The sequence below is a fragment of the Amblyraja radiata genome, chromosome 5, assembly GCF_010909765.2.
Source record: "Amblyraja radiata isolate CabotCenter1 chromosome 5, sAmbRad1.1.pri, whole genome shotgun sequence".
Lineage (NCBI taxonomy): Eukaryota > Metazoa > Chordata > Chondrichthyes > Rajiformes > Rajidae > Amblyraja > Amblyraja radiata.
The window spans coordinates 25271232-25291934 of NC_045960.1; the positions used below are offsets into that span (position 1 = coordinate 25271232).

Consider the following 20703-nt stretch of genomic DNA (forward strand, 5'->3'; position numbering starts at 1 on the left):
AGTTACAGTAAAAAATGTTGATATCAATCAATGCCCTCTAATATATGAAGATTTACTCTCACAAAAGAAAATGTATTTAAATGGTTTAATTTACCAGTTGTAAGATGGTCAAGTATCGCTTCCACCAGAGATATTTCTGAAACTGAGGGCCACACGCTGCAAGTCCATAGTACAAGTACATAATAATATGGATGATAGCATTCATATGAGCTCCAAAAAAAGCTGAAACATCAAAATGAAACCATTAGAGAGAAATACATTCTTCAAACTTTATAATTTATCATAACTAATCTACAAGATGAAAAAGGATTTTAATCATGGAACTAATATTTTCAGGGCACATGATCAATTGTCAAGTGAAATCAATTGTTATAATAGTTTATATATCATTCATAGTTTATATATCACAACAAAAAATGCTATTATATGCACATGACCTGTTACATTCCTGAAGCACACAGAGCTTGCGAGGTTGACAAGACTTGTTGCGCAATGCATAATTGATACCTCACCTATAAAACTGCTTAATGCATATGCAACTAACAGGTTTTGCATGGAGGACACACACAGGAAATTACTCAGAACAATAAGAATAATTATTTCCCTCGGGCTATTTGAAGCCAGAATGTAGCTGTAGCCAGAATGTTATCTGATCTTGTAGCCTTTGCTATATGCAGAGCTAATAGCCATTTCTTGACAACATGTTGATTGAATTGAATCGGCAGAAGACAAGATTTTATGGCGATGGATATCTCAGGAAAAAGAAAGATAACTCATCCACTTGGCACTTCTGGCTGAATGCTGCCGCAAATGCTTCAGCCTCGTATTAGGCACTCACATGCTGGGCCTTCTCGAGGACCGGGGTTATTATTGCAGCCATCTCCTTTTCGGCATTTAATTATGCACCAGTGTTCAAGACTAGATGTCTTGGATTTAATCCATTTATTAGGATTGCTTAGCTGTCTATTGCATGTTGCAGTTTTGTAAAGGTGATCTTCATGTTTTGATGTCCTAAGCTGCTTTGGCCATTTCACATTTCTACTACTGTAAACTATATTATTATTTCTTTCATTTTCTTACAACATAGGAGAGAATCCAGTCCATAGACCAGGCATATTAAGGTATTCTCCATTAACATATTCTCCCACACATTCTCCCGCACACGCGCGACTCTTGTCAGCAGCGGCCTCTACAGTCCGTCTGTCTTTTTATTGTTTTCTGTCTTGTTCTATGTAGTTTTTATTGTTTTTTTTGTCGGGGTATGTGTGTGGGGGTGGGGTGGGGTGGGGGAACTTTAAGGTCTTTCCCCTGCACGGGGGACCCGACCTTTTCTTTGTCGGGTCTCCGTTGTCGTTGGGGCTGCAACGTGGAGCGGCCTCCTACAGGAATGACCTGGGGCGCCAGTCGCGGAGCTGCGGATTTACTCACCATCACGGAGCTGGCCGAGTCCGGAGCGGGTGGAGCTGTGGTGGAGCGCTACTGTGACCCGACACCCGGAGATTCGGAAGCTCCTACCGCAGGTCTGTGGACAGTAATACCGGGAGCCCGCGGGTCCCTGGTGGGAGACCGCTTTTCGGGGCTTCCGCAACGGCGACTTCTCCCGTCCGAGTTGCGGGGTTGAAGATTACCTGGAGCGGGGCCTACATCACCGCCCCGCGCGGCTTGGAATGGCCGCGCCCGCCGGGGCTCCAACACCAAGACCCGGTGCGTGGCCTTGCATCACCCGGCGTGGCTTTAATGGCTGCGGGACATTTAACATCGCCCGCCGGGGGCTTTGACTCTGTCTTTGACTCTGACATGGGGGGGAGAGGGGAGTGCAGGGGAGAGATATGTTTAAGTTTTGCCTTCCATCACAGTGAGGAGGACTCACTGTGATGGATGTTTATGTGAATTGAATTGTGTTGGTGTGTGTCTTGGTTCTTTTTTTGTATGGCTGCAGAAACCAAATTTCGTTTGAACCTCATGTGAGGTTCAAATGACAAATAAAAGGTATTGTATTGTATTGTATGTCAATACCACTGTTCCCATCTACCTACTATTGGGTCAATTTACAGTAGCCAATTAGTGTAGTAACCAACACATCTTTGGGATGTGGGAAGAAACCAAGGCGTCCACAAAAAAACCCATGTAGTTGCAGGAGGACCATGCAAACTCTTAGCAGGCAGCACCAGAGGCCAAGCCCGAGTATGCTGAAACAGCTGGCACCATCTGTAATGCCACTATGCATCCATAGTCCACAGTGCCTTACTGATACTCATTTTTGTCAGGTCTGTCCAAGGCTCTGCCCTTCCTTCAGTACTATGGTAGTTCCACACAACACCGTGGAATGTTTCCTTAATGAGACGTCTAGTACAATCTGCTTTATTAATCTAAATCCATAAATTAAATGATCTTTAATCCTCAGCAAAGTTTTATATTTTAAAATAGTTTAGCTGTAGATTTAAACCCCTTGATGAGCTGGCATCAATGACGATGTCTCATAATTCCACTTTGTACTTACATTGTCCTCCTGCGACCCATTTGATTCCAATCCACCACAGGGTAAACATTGTGAAGTGATGATAGACATGTAGGAAGCTGATCTGGTTAAATTTCTTCCTCAGTATAAAAAATACTGTGTCCATGTATTCAACCCCTTTTGAGACATAATACCACCACAAGGCCGAAGCTATCTGTGGTGGCCAGTTGTAATTAATATGACAACTTTAAAAATAACAATAAAAATGAAATTTCCAAATGATATACTATAAACAATGTTAAAGAAAAGCTCCAAGAAGCTGACCTGTGAATGAAAGAGGCAATACTTCCACTCAGTGGGATACCATCAAAGTTGCTTTCGATTACAGAAATTATAAGATTTTAGATTGTCATAATGAAAAATCTAGCTGATTCACAAGTAGCCTCCAGGAAAGGAAATCCTCGTTCAGCCTAAATGTAACTTAGATTCAATACCTCTGCATTCTATTCCTAACTATCCTCTGGGTGTCAAGCAAATCACGATAGCAGTAATTAGAGTCATAGAGTGATACAGTGTGGAAACCGGCCCTTCGGCCCAACTTGCCCACACCGGCCAACTTGTCCCACCCACATTAGTCCCACCTGCCTGTGCTTGGTCCATATCCCTCCAAACGTCCTATCCATGTACCTGTCTAACTTTGGGATAGTCCCAGCCTCAACTACCTCCTCTGGCAGCTTGTTCCATACACCCACCACCCTTTGAGTGAAAAGGCTACCACTCAGGTTCCTATTAAATTGAATCCCCTTCACCTTGAACCTATGTCCTCTGGTCCTCGATTCCCCTACTCTGGGCAAGAGATTCTATGCATCTACCCAACCTATTCCTCTCATGATTTTATACACCTCTATAAGATCACCCCTCATCCTGTGCTCCAAGGAATGACCAGCCTACTCAACCTCTCCCTATGACTCAGACCCTCTAGTCCTGGCAACATCCTCGTAAATCTTCTCTGAACCCTTTCAAGCTTGACAATATATTTTCTATAACATGGTGCCTAGAGCTGAACACAATACTCTAAATATGGTCTTACCAATGTCTTATACAACTGCAACATAATCTCCCAACTTCTATACTCAATACTCTGACTGAATTCAAGATGGCGGCTCACCGTCATCCTCCAGTGAACGACATAGGCAATGAACAACGCCCTTGCATGTGACACTCAAATATCAAAGGTGGCATGCAAAAAATAACCCATAATTTCAAGACTGCAAGCTGTGTAGTGTATTGTATTTTAATAAAGGAAAGAGTGGAAGAATGGATGGAAAACTTGAAGAGAAAGTAAAAAAGTTATCTTTTATGGAAACTTGTTAACCATGCCTTGTACGTCCTCATCGAAATCATACAAATGAAGATTAATTATTTCTCAATTTCCAGCTAATATACAAGTATATTCCTGCTTAATGTTTAGAGATACAGCTCTGAAACACGCCCTTTGACCAGCGATCTCCGCACATTAACAAAAAACTCTGAAGAAGGGTCTCGACCCGAAACATCACCCATTCTTTCTCTCCAGAGATGCTGCCTGTCCCGCTGAGTTACTCCAGCATTCTGTGTCTACCTGAACAAATGTTCATACATTTAAAACAAAATCAAGAAATTACAATGAAATTACCTACCCGCACTTCATTGACATCATCTGTGTATTTGACAGTCTGACAGATATAACTATATCCTGCTGCTCGTGCAGCAAAAAAGAGCTGTAAAGGAAAATAATGGTCATTAAGTGTTAGTAGTATAAAATCACAGATAGCTCTGTATGTTAGACTGTCTGTAACTTCAGTACACCATGAAAATAAAGAATAAGGAAAGGATTTCATGCATTCAATGGTCCTCTCTAGTGCTGTGGCCAAATTTGGCCTGAGAACAGCATTATATAAAAACAATTTTCTTTCCAAATTTACCAAAAGAAATCATAGATTTTATCATTTATTATTTGATAAATGGAAGCCCCACATGAAGTATTGGTGTTGGGGGACTATTTAGCACCAATGACCATTCTATATTTAAAATCTATCATTGAATAACGAGAAAGGTTTAACTGATGGTTTAGGGACTTTTAGGGGAATAATGATCGTTAGATTATAAAATTGTTATACAAAGACTGGAAGGCAGACGAACTGATCCTCCAAGTTGACAACAATGCCAGGATAACAACGTATAAAAACATCTGGAAAGATATCAAAAATCTGAAAAATTAAAGATGCCAAAAACATGAAATAAAACATTAATGTTGTAAATTCTGTGCAGGTCAAGCAGCATAAAGGGAGTAGAAAACAGTTAATGATCCAAGTCTCCATTGATGTTATCTCACTTGCTGAATCCTTTGAACCTTTATCTGGAAAATAATAATTGGAGGAAAGGTGCACAATCAAAACCCTATTTAATCAGAGGGACAATTACAAGACCTCATGATAACATCCTTGATTCTACTTCAGTGTCATAGAGTCATCCATGCCAGCCAAGATATTTACAGCACGTATTTACAAACCTAAAAAAACAAAAACTTGTCACGCCCAAAAGATGCAATTTAACTTGATTGTACAATTATAAAAATGGCTAACCTCCTTAAAGATGTAGAAATTTAGTATAACCATTCCAAAGTTGTAGAAAATAAGCAGAGATCGTAACTGAAAAGGATCCCTGTTCTTCATCCATTTTGGACCCAGCCAAACAAAGAGAAGGTAAAGACTGCTCACTGCCAGCGTAGGCAAGGGAGACTGCATCAAAGTCCAATTTTCCACCCGTTTGTCTGTTAAAATAATAAAGTGGTTATAAGTGTGTTTTTAAATATATATGTACAAAAATAAAACAGTTGCAAGCAACAAACAGTAGTTATCAATTCAAACCGTTTTTATTTTGGTACTGTCTAATTGAGAATCTGGAAAAGCAGCATCTGCGTGCACGGTCTATAGTTTGCAGTGCTAATACTGATTCCATTATCTCATCAGCAGATTTTAACACCCATGGGTCCAAAATACTATTTTTATAAGGAAGTCTGATTAAGCTGTGTGAATATTAGGAAATTACACAGATGCTGGTCTTCTGGAATCAAAACTTAAAACAGTCCCGGCATGAAAATCATTGTTTATGCTTTTTTGGTTCTACGCTCTTTAATTCTCTCCTCCTTTTCCTCATCATAGGTGGTACAACATATCTATAGTATCCATTGTTCTCATTTTTTTTAATTGGCTGCACATTACTAAAGTGATTCCGCTATTTCAATTATTCAGAGTACCATACAAACTGAAACAGTAATGAAAGGTTACAAATGTACCTAGGTCATAATTGAATTTGAGAGAATCCCATTAGTTAGTTGTTTCAGAAGGAACTGCAGATGCTGGAAAATCGAAGGTAGACAATTATAAAAATGGTAACCATTTGCTTCACATCCCACAATCTTTAGTAATGTGAGACGGATGATTCTTGAATGACAAAATAATCGTTAATCTTCATGAAAGCTTCATTCTTTGGTGCTTGCATATAACACTTCACTCAATTCAGACAAAGCAATTATCACATACTTCAGGTGGCAGAGTTATGCAGCTGGTGGAGCTGCTCCCCTTCAACTCCAGCAACCCAGGATCAATCCTGATCTCTATTTACATCAGATCATAGTTTATTGCCATATATATCAGTGAAATTCCTTATTCATATGAAGCTCATAGAGCAAATTGTGTACATGGTAATGATACAGTATATACAACGATCCAATGACAAGTGCAAAACAGCAGAATGGTGCAAAGATTGTACTGTAATCTGAAATGGTGCAAACAAAATACTAAAATGCAAGAATGGAATAACTGAACGAGGTAGATGCAAGAGTAGCAGTACATCACAGCACCTCCAGGAAGTTAGCGTGAAAGAGTTGCTTGGCTGATGAGTCTCAAGATAGTGGGAAATAAGCTGTTCTAAAGTCTGGACATCTCAGCTTTCAAGCTCCTGTGCCTTCTCTCAGAAGGTAGAAAAGGGCAAGGAGCATGATGAAGGCGGCAGACATTTTTGAAGATATTCCCAGCCTTCTTGATGTCACGCACTATGGTGGACAGGATGAAAGAGGTGAAGAGCCTGTAATGGACTGTGCTGTGTACACCACGCTTAACATTCTAGAGAATCATCATGTACATACATCTAAGATACTTAAGTAAATACATTGATGCACCATTTTGATCACATCAGTATGAAGGGATGAGGCTAGGCTGCTCGTGATATGGATGCCTAGGAATTTGAAGCTGTCAACCATCTCTTTAGCAGCTCCATTGATGAGGACAGGGTTCTGTTAACCCCACCCACCTGTTTCTTAGGGTCAACATGCAACTCTTTCGTCTTATTGATGTTGAGACTAGGTGCTGTTTCAACGCCATGACACAAGGATCTCAATCTCGTCCTATACTTTGTTTCATTGTGGTTGATCCAGCAGACAACTATGGTATCGTCAACACATTTAAAGATTTAAGATAGACACAAAATGCTGGAGAAATGATGTTCATACCAGCGGGTCAGGCAGCATCTCTGGAGAAAAGGAATAGGTAACATTTCGGGTCAAGACTTGAGTCTGAAGAAAGATCTTGACCTGAAACGTCACCTATTCCTTTTCTCCAGAGATGCTGCCTGACCCGCTGAGTTACTCCAGCATTTTGTGTCATTGTTCGGTGTAAATCAGCATCTGCAGTTCCTTCCTAACAATTTAAAGATTGAGTTGGCATTGCACTTATTCAGTCATAGGTGTACAGGGAATAGACCTAGGGACTGAGCATATAATGCTGAGGTGCACTGGCATTGAGGGTCAGGGTGGAGAAAATGTTACGACCGATTCTAACCGACTGTGGTCTTTGTGGAGTTTGCGCTTTCTCCGGTGCACGGATTCATCCTATTTCCAAAAGGTATGGAATTTGGTAGCTTAATTGTCTGCTGTGAATTCTTGTGGGAATATTATAAATGGGATGCTTGATGGTGGTGCAGATGCAGTGGGCCGATAAATTATTGAATCATTGCCGCCTGGTAGAAAACAATTTTTTTTGCCAGGTCCAAAGTCTTGATCTTCAAATACCTTTTTCCACATTTGAGCAAAATGACATTGGCACGATAAAAATTCTTAGAAATAGTGGAAACGATATCAGTGTCCCTGCCAAAGCCAACATCCCAAGCATCAAGCCCTGGTTACCCTGGGTTTGCTGCATGGCATAGACCAGACCAGAAGAATAGATTCACAACATTCCCACTGATCCCTGGGAACTTCTGGCCCATAGTCACTCAGGTTGCATGAAGAATCTATGATACATTAAGAATGTATGCTATAAAGGCACACAAAAGAGCAGCAGAATTAGCAGACCTAGCATTACCTATCTGACAGCCTGCCCACCTCATAGAGCACCGCCAGGGCAGCTTTTGCCCAATTTGTGAAACAGTTTGCTGTTACCATGGTGTCCTTATTGGCCACCTCAGAACACACAAAACTGAAGTGGAAGGAAGTCATCCTTAATTCTCAGGGAACGCCTAAGAAGGATTTCAAAATTACTTGCGCAGTTGCTCGCAGAAATAGTATGTAGCCATTTCAATTACATCAAAAGATTTGGTGTTTGTGATAAGGCTGAATTAAGTTAAAAATATAAGAAGATATTAAATTGGTTCTTGGGCTAGCTTACACCTTATATTTAGTCTCAAATTAGGCTTTTCTCCAGTAGATTAATACAGAAAGGCAAGTCTAGGCTTGCCTCAGGTTGCAGTGTATTGATATAATGAATGACTTACATTTGTCTACCATTTGATGAGAGAGGAAGTTAGATTGATCTCAGTAAGGGGCATTGACAAATGGCCGATGTCTTTAATATGTAAAATACCTTGCACCAAATGTCCGATGTCTGTGAGAGGGGAAGTGACGAGAGACAAAGCTAGATTGATCTAAGGGTTATTGACAAATGGGCAATGTCTTTAATATGTAAGATATCTTGTACCATATGACAAGATGCCTTTGATGTGACGCATTCTGTAGAAACCTTTATTTCCTGTACCTCGGACTAATGTTTGTGAAATGTGCTAAGGTGACAAAAAAACACTATATAATATGATGTCATTCTGTTGTTCGGGGAAGTGGAATAAGGACAGTGAAGTGTCTGTATTGTTCACTTGACTGGGGTTCCCGCCACTTCCATCGGCCGATAATAAGTAAAGTTTTGAACTGGTCTACCAAACGTTTGTGAGTTATCTGTTTATTAAGAAGCGAACCTGTTTAGTTGTTATAAAAGAAACTTTTTCATCCCTGTTAAACATTTCCATCTAATGAGCCAATCTGATTATATTTCTTCTCCAGAACTGCAGATAATGGTTCAAATCCTGGTGTGAGAAAGTCCGACAATTATTTGGTCAAAGAACATTATTTTTCTGCTTTCCATTCCAGTCTGATGCTTTTGAGAGAGCCGTTATAATATATTTGTGAATGGACACAATAAGAAACATAATAAATAGTAAGCTAAACAGATCTTCTTTTCTCTTTGCCCGTCTAATTTTAGTTCCCCCTCCCCCCCCCCCCCCCTCAGAATCTTTTGTAATAAGCCTGGTTCTCACATTCTAACAACCTGAAACTCAATACAAAGCCTTTTTTTAGCTCCATCTTCCATTTTTCTCTCTTTTGTCATCCAGAGTTAGATTTCTTTGTTCTTCCTTTGTCTTTCATGGCAAAGTGCCTCTATGGTAACTGAGCCATCTCTTTCTTTAATGCAGCCCATTGTTTTGTTAGAGCATAGCCTGTTAACTTTTGGTTTCAATTTACCTGGGCATAATCCACATGTTGCTGAAGTCAGCTTTCCTCTAATTAGTTCAGCAACTCGAAAGCCCAGGAACAAAGAAGATTGCAAAAAGTGGTAAATATTGCTCAGTCTATTACGGATATTGACCTCCTCACCATCAAAGAGATCTACAAGAGTCGCTGCCTAAAAAAAGCAGCCAGCATCATCAGAGACCCACACCATCCTGGCTACACTTTTATTATAGGAGCCAAAACTGTAAAGTCCAGGTTCAGAAGCAGCTTCTTCCCTACAACTATAAGGCTATTAAACACTACCTCCAAATAAGCTCCAAACTACCATATATGGGGGGGGGGGGGGGGGCATTATTTTTTGTGTGCTGATACAAGTAAGAATTTGATTGCTCCGTTTCAGGACATATGACAATAAAACACTCTTGATTCTTGACTAGTTTCTGACTATTTGCTGATACCTTGAGGGAATTTATGCTTGGAATCAGAGGATTTTGGGCGGGTATTAATCAACTGCTTTGTATCAGTATTCACTAGGAAGGACATTGTCGATAGTGAAATCAAAGTAGGATATACTAATATGCTGGGGGCATTTTGAGATCACAAAGGATATTGTGCTGTTGCGTCTCTTGAAGACCATTAAAGTGGATAAATCCCCAGTGGCTGATGGGATATATCCTTCTAAACTATTTTCAGCTTCATTCATTTTCTAAAATACTTCCATAAGTGCATACTAAGGGAAGGAAACAAAACTGTTTTATACTGTGCAATTCATGTAAGATCTTACATTTGCTATTGTGTCCATTATTATTTAATTCATAAAACTGAACAGAACAATTTCAAGTACACCCAGGAGCAAATTACTGTGCAGAAGAGGAACGTAATCCTTATTCATGGAAAGTCTGTTCTAATGCTTGGAAGAAATAATGAAATAAAGTAGCTCTCAGTGGGCAGAAAAGAAATGGTGGAGACAAATATCCTATTTACCTAGCTTCAATAAAAAGACTTCAGAGTTCAACAAATTGCACACATGATAGGGAATGGAAATAAATTAGAAGACATTTGATCCAAGCTCTGTAAATGAAGAAGCAGCAGATAATGTTGCAACAAAAGCAATTGAACATCAGACATTTTATGTTGCTGCCACCGTCCACATTTCCCCTCAACCCCCTTTGAATTGTATCAATGTTATTCTGCTGTGATACTTTCACACAATGCTGTGAAGAGAAATCCGAGGTGTAACTGCCAAGCTGTTTCTAATTTCAAATTTTATAACCAAGGCACTGTATTTCTATATTAATTGATAAAATGGTTGCATCTTGGGATTTGCGGGATCTGGTGTATTTATTTTTTTTCAAACACGTGACCACAGTAAAAGTCCAATAATCTGAACAATCAGAAAACCCAATGGTTTGGCATCTGGCTCGCCAGGCTCCCTGTGCTTTATTTAACTTAACGAGTTCATTGTTACGACAGATGGCACAATGGGCTAAGTGTTCGGCTGGCAACCGGAAGGTAGCTGGTTCGAATCCCGCTTGGAGTGCATACTGTCGTTGTGTCCTTGGGCAAGACACTTCACCCACCTTTGCCTGTGTGTGTCCTTGGGCAAGACACTTCACCCACCTTTGCCTGTGTGTGTGGATGTAATTATGTGAAGCACTTTGGGGTCAATGCAAGTTGACTAAAAATGTGCTATATAAATAAAGAAATTTAATTTAATTGGAAAATATATTATAATACCGTGTAATATCGTAAAACAGTGAATTTAAAGTGTTTGGTGGTTTAATTGGAAAAACATCCAATAGTCCAGATAATAGGTGGAAGGGGACATGGGGGAGGGGAGAGAGATGGGATAAAAGTGAAATGGAGGGACTCGGGGATGGGAGATGAGTATATGGACGAGTGGAAAGGAATAGAGTAACAGGGGTGGGGGAGAGGTAGTAGGAGCAATGGATGTGTACTAGCGTGGGGCACATGAGAGAGGGGATAGGAAGGTGTTCCTTGAAACTGCACAATTCAATGTTCATAACATTGGTCTGTAAGCTACCCAAAGGAAATATGAGGTATTGTTCCTCCAGTTTGCACGTGACCTCACTCTGGCAATGGAGGAGGCCAAAGACAGAAAGATCAGGTGGACACAAAATGCTGGAGCAACTCAGCGGGTGAGGCAGCATCTCTGGTGAGAAGGAATGGCCGATGTTTTGGGTCGACCCGAAACGTCGCCCATTCCTTCTCTCCAGAGATGCTGCCTTACCCGCTGAGTTATTCCAGCATTTGGAGTCTACCTTCGATTTAAACCTGCATCTGCAGTACTTTCTTAGACAGAAAGACCAGCACAGGAATGGGAATTTCTCCCACTCTCTCCTGCCCCACAAGTCTCCTTGGTACATTCTCCCTTTTCATACACTCATCTCCCATCCGTCCCTTGTTTCCCTTTTATCCTCTCACTCTTCCCTCCCTCCTGTTCCTGTCCACCTGAATCCCTTCAACTGGCTTTACATTCCACTCCTCCTCTTTCCTTATCCAAAGCCCTTTTCTTTCCTCTGTCACTTTCTCCACCCATCTGCCAATCAGCCCCCCACCCCCCCTCAACCTGTATCTACTATCAATTGCTGGGCTTTGCCCTACCCTCACCTATACTTTTCCAGCTTTTTCCCTCTACCTCAATCAGTCTGAAGAAGTGGCCCGACCCAAAATATCGTCTGTCCATTCCCATCCAGTTCCTCCAGCACTTTGTATTTTGCTTAGAGGGATAAACCTACTTGACCTTATCTTTACCAACTTAACAATTGCAGTTTCATCTGTTCATAATACTACTTGTAGAAGTGATCACTACACAATTCTTGTGGAGACTGTACCAACCATATCATGTGTGGCAATACACTAAATATGAAGGACTGAAAACAAATTTGGCATTTTATATTGGACATTCCTGAGTTGTTGTGGACCATCAACAAACAGCAGCAGAAATTTACACCACCATAATCTGTAGTCTAATGACTTGATATATCCCTCACTTTATTGCCACAACTATGTCCACGAATGAACTTTAGTACAATTGGTCTGCAAGAAGGCATTTTGAAAGCAACACAAGGCATACCTAAAAATTAAATGCCAACTTGATGAAGCTGCAGCACAGGACTACAGAAGGAACCTGAGCTTGAGTGGGCTAGTTTATCAGTTTAAATGAAGGCTAGTTGGCCTTATGCTTGTTCCATTATTCACGAAGATCATGGCTGATCCAATCTTTCCTGTGATCTACCCAAACCCCTTACCATGCTTGTTGTTGAAATGTTTGTCAATCTCCCTATATTCAAGATGTAATTTATTCAATACTTTAGTAATATATTCAATTACTTCAGCACCACACCTCTCTAGGGTGGAGAATTTTAAAGATTACCACCCCTTTGACAGAATATTTTTTTTATCATCTCCATTTGAAATGGTCAATGCCTTGTCCTGAAACAATGTCCCCCTGTAGGAGTATCATTTTCTCAATAGCCATCCTGTCAATTCCTCGAAGAATTTTAAAATGTTTTGATAAGATTACCTCTAATTCGTCTAAACTACAAGTAATATGGTGCAAAACTGCTCAAACACCCTTTATGCATCAATTCAGTGAACCCTCCCCTGTGGAGACCATGGTTGTACCTAATATTACACAGCCCGTGCGACATGTCATTAGCCATCATAATTATTTGATGTATGTGATAACTTTGGGTTTCATGCACAAGGACTTTCAAGTACCAAGACTATAGTGCAAATACCGTCATCAGAAACAGTGGACTAGTTCAAGAGGTTGCTCATCTCCATCTCCCCAAGAATACTTGCCTTGCCAGCAATGTTCACATCGTGAAAATGCATTTTAAAATGTGTTCCTAGTCTTCCATGTGTGCAGAAAATCCTCTCACAGTGAATGAAGTCTCCGTTAACTGAAGAGATACCACGTGTTTCTCATTGGCGAAATAGAATGAACATTATCTAGTCCCTACCAAGAGTTGGAGATATCAATGTCCTGACAGGTAACCTTGCATAACTATGAACCTTGTTCTTCACTATAACTTCATCATTGATGCCAAATCTGTTAAGGCTCATGGTCACATATTTCATGCCTGACTTGATCCTGCCCAATACCATGAATGTGCCACCATCACATGCCTAAATCTCCTTTTATTGATACCATTCTACTCTCTGAAGCATGTTTACTCTAGCCACACGGTTTATTTCCACTCTTTTGGCATTGCAATTCTGTACACATGAATCCATTTCATTTTCCCCCCAAAGTTCTTTGTTAAAGTATTTTAAATCTTCAATGCTCATACTTCTAACTTTTCAAATCATTTGGCATGCTTTAAGTTTATTGTCCTTAGTACCAACTAAGTAAATGTTTATCAACACCGTGATATCCTCATGAAATGCAGTGCTCAGTATTATACATGATGCTGATTTGAGACCCAGCTAATAATTTGTAACGGTTGAGATGGGACACAGGAAGTGATTTATTAGTTTACAAGATTTGTTGTTGGCTATGTCAGTTTTTAAAAATTGTTTCACCCTAATTGCCCCTGAAATGATAAGGCTATTAAGAGTCAAGCACATTCGTGGGTCTAGGGTCTCATATAAGCTGGAAAGGATAAACATTGAACATTTCCTCTTGTGAAGGATTTTAATGAAAGGTTTTTACAATAACAGTAGTTTAATGGTTGCTTTAAAAAAAAATTACCTGTATTTAAATTTAATACCTGTCACAAGGGGATTTAAATTCATATCACTGGGTCAATGGTGCATATCTCTAGCTGCTAGTTGAGTAATCTGACGATAATGCTGCCATTCCTTATACGAGTCATGGACTGCTTTCTCCTTCCACTCTGCCACCATAATAGCGGATAGTGGAGTCAAGGTGATATGGGGAGACGGCAGGAACGGGGTACTGATTGTGGATGATCAGCCATGATCACATTGAATGGCGGTGCTGCCTTGAAGGGCCGAATGGCCTACTCCTGCACCTATTGTATATAATGGGCCATAAAACCTCTTGAAATCTACCTTTTCATTCAATAAGATCAAGGTTGGTCTGATCTTCAATCTCAATTCAATTTTCCTAACCATTCTGCTCTAGCTTTCATACGGAAAAATTATAATTTATTATATTATTAAAAAATATATTAATTATTCCTTAAGAAAGAAAAGCAAAATTATGCACATTTTGCCCAGGTAGTTTCAAAGCTCTGTAAAGTTGTAGCAAGATTTATTTACTCCTAATTTCCATCTCCCTACAATAAAATAAAAACAATTCACTTGCATTATTTCTTACTTGCTGTGCCCAAATTCCAACTTTTCCTTTCTTGCGCAAGTCATCAAAACTACACTTCATATTTATACGGTTTAAATTGCTTTTCTTGTAGATTGCTATTAGATAGGTAGATAAATACTTTATTAATCCCCTTAGGGAAATTCAGAAAATTGCCATTTGCAGCACATTAAAAAAGACTTGAACATAAAACATAAAATCATCCCCCCACAATGGTTCCCACTGTGAGGGAAGGCTCAAAGTCCAGGTCCTCTTCCCCTTGTTCACCCATGGTCGGGCCTATTATATTAAATTGTTATTAAATACTTTTCTATTCAATTGCTTTTCTACTTTAACACATTATATTCCACCCGTTTTCAATTTGGGGGTTTAGTGATCTTTACACTATTAAGTTTCACAGCTATCTACGTTACAATACGCTTGGATGTAAAGGACTTGGCCCTTAATGCTGACTGCGAATAGTCAAGGCCCTAATAGTAGGGATGTTACAATACTTACCTTCAGCAGCGTTGTAATTCTGCCACTGGCCGTGTGCGCGATTTTGGCGCGTTTGAGGGGGGGGGGGGGGGGGGGGGGGGGGGGGGCGGGGTTAAAACGCAGTTTTCTCTGACCTGGTCCTGAATTATATTTTGTTGGAGTGCAAGATGTTGCTAAAGAATCGTTCCTACGGCCGTTCTGTGTGGTTTTTTTAAAAATTCACCCGTCAATGCCGACAACGGGGACGAATATTATGGAGAATCAGGTAAAAGAAAGTAGTTTATTTTTATGTATAAAAGTGTTTCTAAGATGTATTTAATTCACATTTTAAGTTGCGAAAAGGTGATTTTTGCCCCCGAAGAACCGGCAGTGTATTTGCTGCAGACATGGGGGACTAAATTCACCGCATCCTGAACGTTCCAAATGGTCCCGTTCCAGAAAAACCCACTCGCAAGCTGATTTAAATGGCCATTAATTTACAGGTATTACACATTAAATTCCTTCCATTTGGCCTATAAACCCATGACAATGAGATTTAAAAATTATGTTATATTCTGAATTCTTGTGTGAATGTTATTTGGACACTTAAGCTATTTAAAAATGTTAATCTATTTTTAAGAAATGGATAGATGTTTAGATCTAGTAATTGAATTTTGTAATTAGCTACAATTAGGTAACTAACTAATTATATGCTTTAATTTCAAGTCATCTAAGTAAGATTGTTTCATATTTGTTTCAGAATGCTTCAATCTCTAATAACTGAACATTTCTTTCAGTTCTCTTAAATTTTAAGAAAGTTATCGGTTTTTAAATGTTCTAGATCACAGCTTTTGTGTTGTCAATGAAAAAGCAATAGGGAACAAGATGCCAATTTCCGAGTATGAAAATGGCCATAACTTTTTTAATACTGAAGATATGAAAGTGAATTAGGTGACAAATTAAACTTATTTTTATGCTTTATCTGATGGGATAAATTAAAGACGATTTTTAAAATCTCAAAATTTTGTAACATTGCTACTAATAGCGATTTTTGAAATACTCCAAGAATTACAGCTTACCAACTTGAAAATGATGCTGAGTGGAATTACAATACCAATTCAATTCCCACGACATCCCATGAGCATTAATTAAATTATTAATGCTAAGTACTGCTGAAGCTGAAAACTCCAAATTGTGTTTTTCTCAATAATGCCAATATAACACAAGCATGGTTACAACATGTCAGCAAGGCATTTATCGAAAAATTGCTATTAAAATGCATTTCTAAATCGTAAACTTCAGAAATTGCCTTCATGAAATATAGCAATTTGCATTTATATAACATTTTTACAGGGCAAAACATCCTGAAGTGTTTCTGATGAAATTTATTCCCTAAATTCTCTATTTACCATTTGCCCTCTCAGAGGTAGTTTTGTCCACTTGACTCATTTTTTTGCTCACCAGTCATTTCCCCTCCCTAACACGCACACATTAGCAGTTACTTTTAACAATTCTCCACTTATTTTCTTGTCACAACCAATCTAGATACTAACAGGATTTATGATTTGATCTCATTATGTTATTTATCTAAATTATCTGAAGTGCAAAGTTAGTTTCTTGTGTATGTTAAGAAGAGCCATATTTCTTTCTCTCTCATACACTCACCATCAATTCTCCAACACTTGAGCTCTTTCTGAACTGTCAGAATCCTTGGTAGGATATGCAGTAATGGATGTGGAAATTTCATCCAAGTAAATATTTAGAAGACGGCACGATGGCACAACATTAGAGTTGCTGCCTTACGGTGCTTACAGCGCTAGACTCGGATTCGATCCTGGCTATGGGTGCTTGTCTGTACGGAGTTTGTACGTTCTCCCCGTGACCTGCGTAGGTTTCCTCTAACAAATTCGGTTTCCTCCCACACTCTAAAGAAGTATAGGTTTATAGGTTAATTGGATTGATATAAATGTAAAGATTGTCCCTACTGTAGGATAGTGTTAATGGGCAGGAATCACTGGTTGGTGCGGACTCGGTGGGCCGAAGAGCCTGTTTCCGCACGGTATCTCTAAAACTAAACTAAAGATTGAAACTATTCACTTCAGTCCCCACCCAAAGATTCCAAATCCCAACTACCAATTCCATCCCATTCCCTGATAATTCATTGTCAAACAATACCATTCAGAACATATCTGACCCTGTGAAGGGCTTTCAACTGTATATTTGTGCTCAGCGTATATGTGAGAACCAATGCTACTCCTTTGGATGATGCTAGTAAATGTTTATCTGTCTGTACTGATACCTGTGAAAACCTGCCCACTATATTTTTGATTTATTTTCTATTTATGAGACATTCAAGCTAGTTGTGGAGTATATGCTGCTAATTAATTTTTCAGTGAAGAAGATCTCGTTGTACCTAATAAAAACACAAATTCTCAAAACCATAGTTGCAAGCCATTGCATTGAGGAGAGGAACTGTGGCAATCATGGGAGGGGGGGAGAAATATTGAATTCAACATGATCCAGTTTCCTGCACCAGCCAGTGGCACAATTGGTTACTATCACTAAAGTGAATTAAATAGCTGCTTCCACAAATCAAAATTCAATAAAGGTAAGAGGTATAATCAAAGTTTAGAGTTTGGAGCACATTTTACTTTATTGGAATTCCATTGATTCAACACACAAACAACAGCTTGAACAAATAAACTTATTGGCTTGAATTCAACTGACAGGTGGTGATCTGCTTATTCACTGCTGTCCTCTGTAGCATTATATTACTGCCTCCACTGATGGATTTGTTTAACATGTTTCCAGAACTTAAATAGGCAGCATTAAATAGCAACATGCAGTGAACATAAATGAAGTGCCAAATCTCACTGTCTCCCAATGCCCATTTTAAATTGGAAGTGTGCCTCCAGATTCAGGGACACTTTCTTCCCAGCTGTTATCATCCTATCAACAACTACAGTGAGGTCCTGGGCTACTATCCACATCACTGGGGACCCTCAGAGTATCTTTAATCGGACTTTATCTTTCACTAAACAATATTCCCTATATCGTGTATCTATACATGTGGATGGCTCGGTTGTAATCATATATAGTCTTTCCGCTGATTGGTTAGCACACAACAAAAGCTTTTCACTGTACCCCGGACACATGATAATAAACTAAACAAAACTCAAGAAGGGGACTCAAACCTGCCAACTGTGTTCAACTCTTTGGAGGGTTGCAGAGCAAATGGTGAACTGAAATTCTTCAAGTATTCAGAGGCACTGACAATGTCAAATAATTTTTAATTGAATCTTTGATCTTTACCGTTACAGTTCAGTCATGCTAACTCATTAAAGAGGTTAGGGGTTTATTAAATATATATATTTAAAATTGCTTGAATATTATTCTCTCACAGCATTTTAAGAATGACAAGGCAGATTTACAAATTTACAGAATAAGAAGAAATAAAAATGCAAAAACCCTTTTTACAAAAACAAGAGATGATGATAGACTTGGAAGCTTTTAGTCAATCACTCCAAGGTGGGAAAACATATCAAATCATCGTCAAGGACAAATATCATTCTCCCTAAAGAAAAATCAAGTTTAATTATTCTGATCAGACACAAGAATAGATTGATGAAGCAGTTATTGTGCTTCAGAACTTTTAAAATGGTGAATCTTCTAAAATTCAAAAAGTTCAGATTTTTGAAATTGTCAGAGAAAGTTGCGATCAATTATCATTCAAAATATCTAGTTTTGTAAATAAAAACAGCATTTAAAAAGGCCTAACACCTTTGCAATTCTGGGATCTGCACCTGGCAACAAGTTCCAAAGTGTTCAGAGACAGTTTACAGGATAATGCCAGAGATTATGTAATTACAGTGCCCTCCATTATGTTTGGGACAAAGACCCATCATTTATTTGCCTCTGTACTCCACAAATTGAGATTTGTCATAGAAAAAAAAAAAGATCACATGGGGTTAAAGTGCACATTGTCAGATTTTATTAAAGGGTATTTTTATACATTTTGGTTTCACCATGTAGAAATTACAGCTGTGTTTATACATAGTCTGCCCCCCATTTAAGGGCATCATAATGTTTGGGACACATGGCTTCACAGGTGTTTGTAATTGCTCAGGCGTGTTTAAATGCCTCCTTAATGCTGGTATAAGAGAACTCTCAGTGCACAGTCTTTCCATCACCTTTGGAAACTTTTATTGCTGTTTATCAACATGAGGACCAAAATTGTGCCAATGAAAGTCAAAGAAGCCATTATGAGACTGAGAAACAAGAATAAAAGAGTTGTTGGCGTCATGCCCAACTTCCTAAGCCTTCCAACATTAATTGTATACGGTCATTTTAACAGCATCAACTAGGCTGTCTCAATTACTCCTTTACCCAACTACTTGCCATGGGACTACTTAAAAAAAAGTATCCAGAAAAATTATCACCATAAAAAGAATAAGGGGCAAGCTATTTAGAACAGAGACAAGGAAACACTTTTTTACACAGAGAGTTGTGAGTCTGCGGAATTCTCTGCCTCAGAGGGTGGTGGAGGCCGGTTCTCTGGATACCTTCAAGAGAGAGCTTGATAAGGCTCTTAAAGATAGCGGAGTCAGGGGACATGGGGAGAAGGCAGGAGCGGGGTACTGATTGTGGATGATCAGCCAAGATCACATTGAATGCTGGCCTGAAGGATTGAATGGCCTACTCCTGCACCTATTGTCTATTGTTTTGTGTCAAATTTACAGCCCCACATGGGCCATTGTTCAGCAAATATTTTCAGTTTCCTCAAACCTTTGTGACTACAAACATCAACCTCATTGCAAAAACATATTTAGCTACTGTTCTCTAACGTCTCCTTCCTTTCAAGTCTTTGCATAACTCACAATCCCAACAGTTCCAGTAGAACGTATCCTGACCGTCACTTCTGTTTTAAGTTTGTTCATTCCAGTATTCATCCTACCCATTTTGCTGGGCACAAAATATATCACTCATACTTTGATGAATGTGCTATTGTTACAAACTTTCCTTGATATCTTAAACCATTCAACATAATTAACCTTTTTAATCTCAGCCGCTATACACTGCGGTGTACCTTTGTGGCACTGCGTAAATTTTGTTCCATTCCAACTAATCAGGATAAATCAACCCTTAATCCTGATTCTTTTACAATTTTGACGCCTTGCAAATACAAAATCCCCCACTATGAACTCAGTAAAAGGATTAAAGGACATTATTCCTTCTCTCTGGAATGCTTTCTCTAAATATTCCACCAGGGGCGGCGTACTATGGGAGTTCTGCGACAGTCTGTTCGATTTTTCATCTTTTTTTAATTTTTAGTGTTTGTTAAAAGTTTGTTTTAATGTTCTCCGGTTTGTCTTATGTGAGGGAAGGGGGAGGGGATCGGGGGAAAACTTTTTTTCAGGTTCTTACCTTGCCGAAGATGCGATTGATTTTCGCATCGCGTTCTCCGGGCGCTCTGCGGCCTTCCATCAATGGAGCTGGAGGCCTCCTCGGACTGTCGTGAGCCCCACCGCGGGGCGCGGAATTAACATGCCTGATCCCATGCCTGGGATCGCTCCAACAAGAGCCTATGGACTTACCATCAAGAGCTCAGTCTCGGGAGAGGCCGAGTCGGGAGCTCCAATGTCACGGAAGGCTCGACCAGCCCCG

The 20703-nt window shown here is 39.5% G+C and overlaps 1 protein-coding gene across 2 annotated transcripts in view; it reads right to left on the reverse strand.

Moving 5' to 3' along the window:
- The window catches only part of elovl4 (ELOVL fatty acid elongase 4), a 38878-nt gene that overhangs the window by 4926 nt on the left and 13249 nt on the right, over nt 1-20703 (reverse strand). For both annotated transcript variants that reach the window (XM_033020817.1, XM_033020816.1), the window contains exons 3-6: nt 5083-5270; nt 4138-4218; nt 2501-2672; nt 95-222 (exon numbers count right to left, since the gene is read on the reverse strand). In XM_033020817.1, the coding sequence (XP_032876708.1) occupies nt 95-222; nt 2501-2672; nt 4138-4218; nt 5083-5270 (569 nt within the window). The remainder of the gene's footprint in view (nt 1-94; nt 223-2500; nt 2673-4137; nt 4219-5082; nt 5271-20703) is intronic.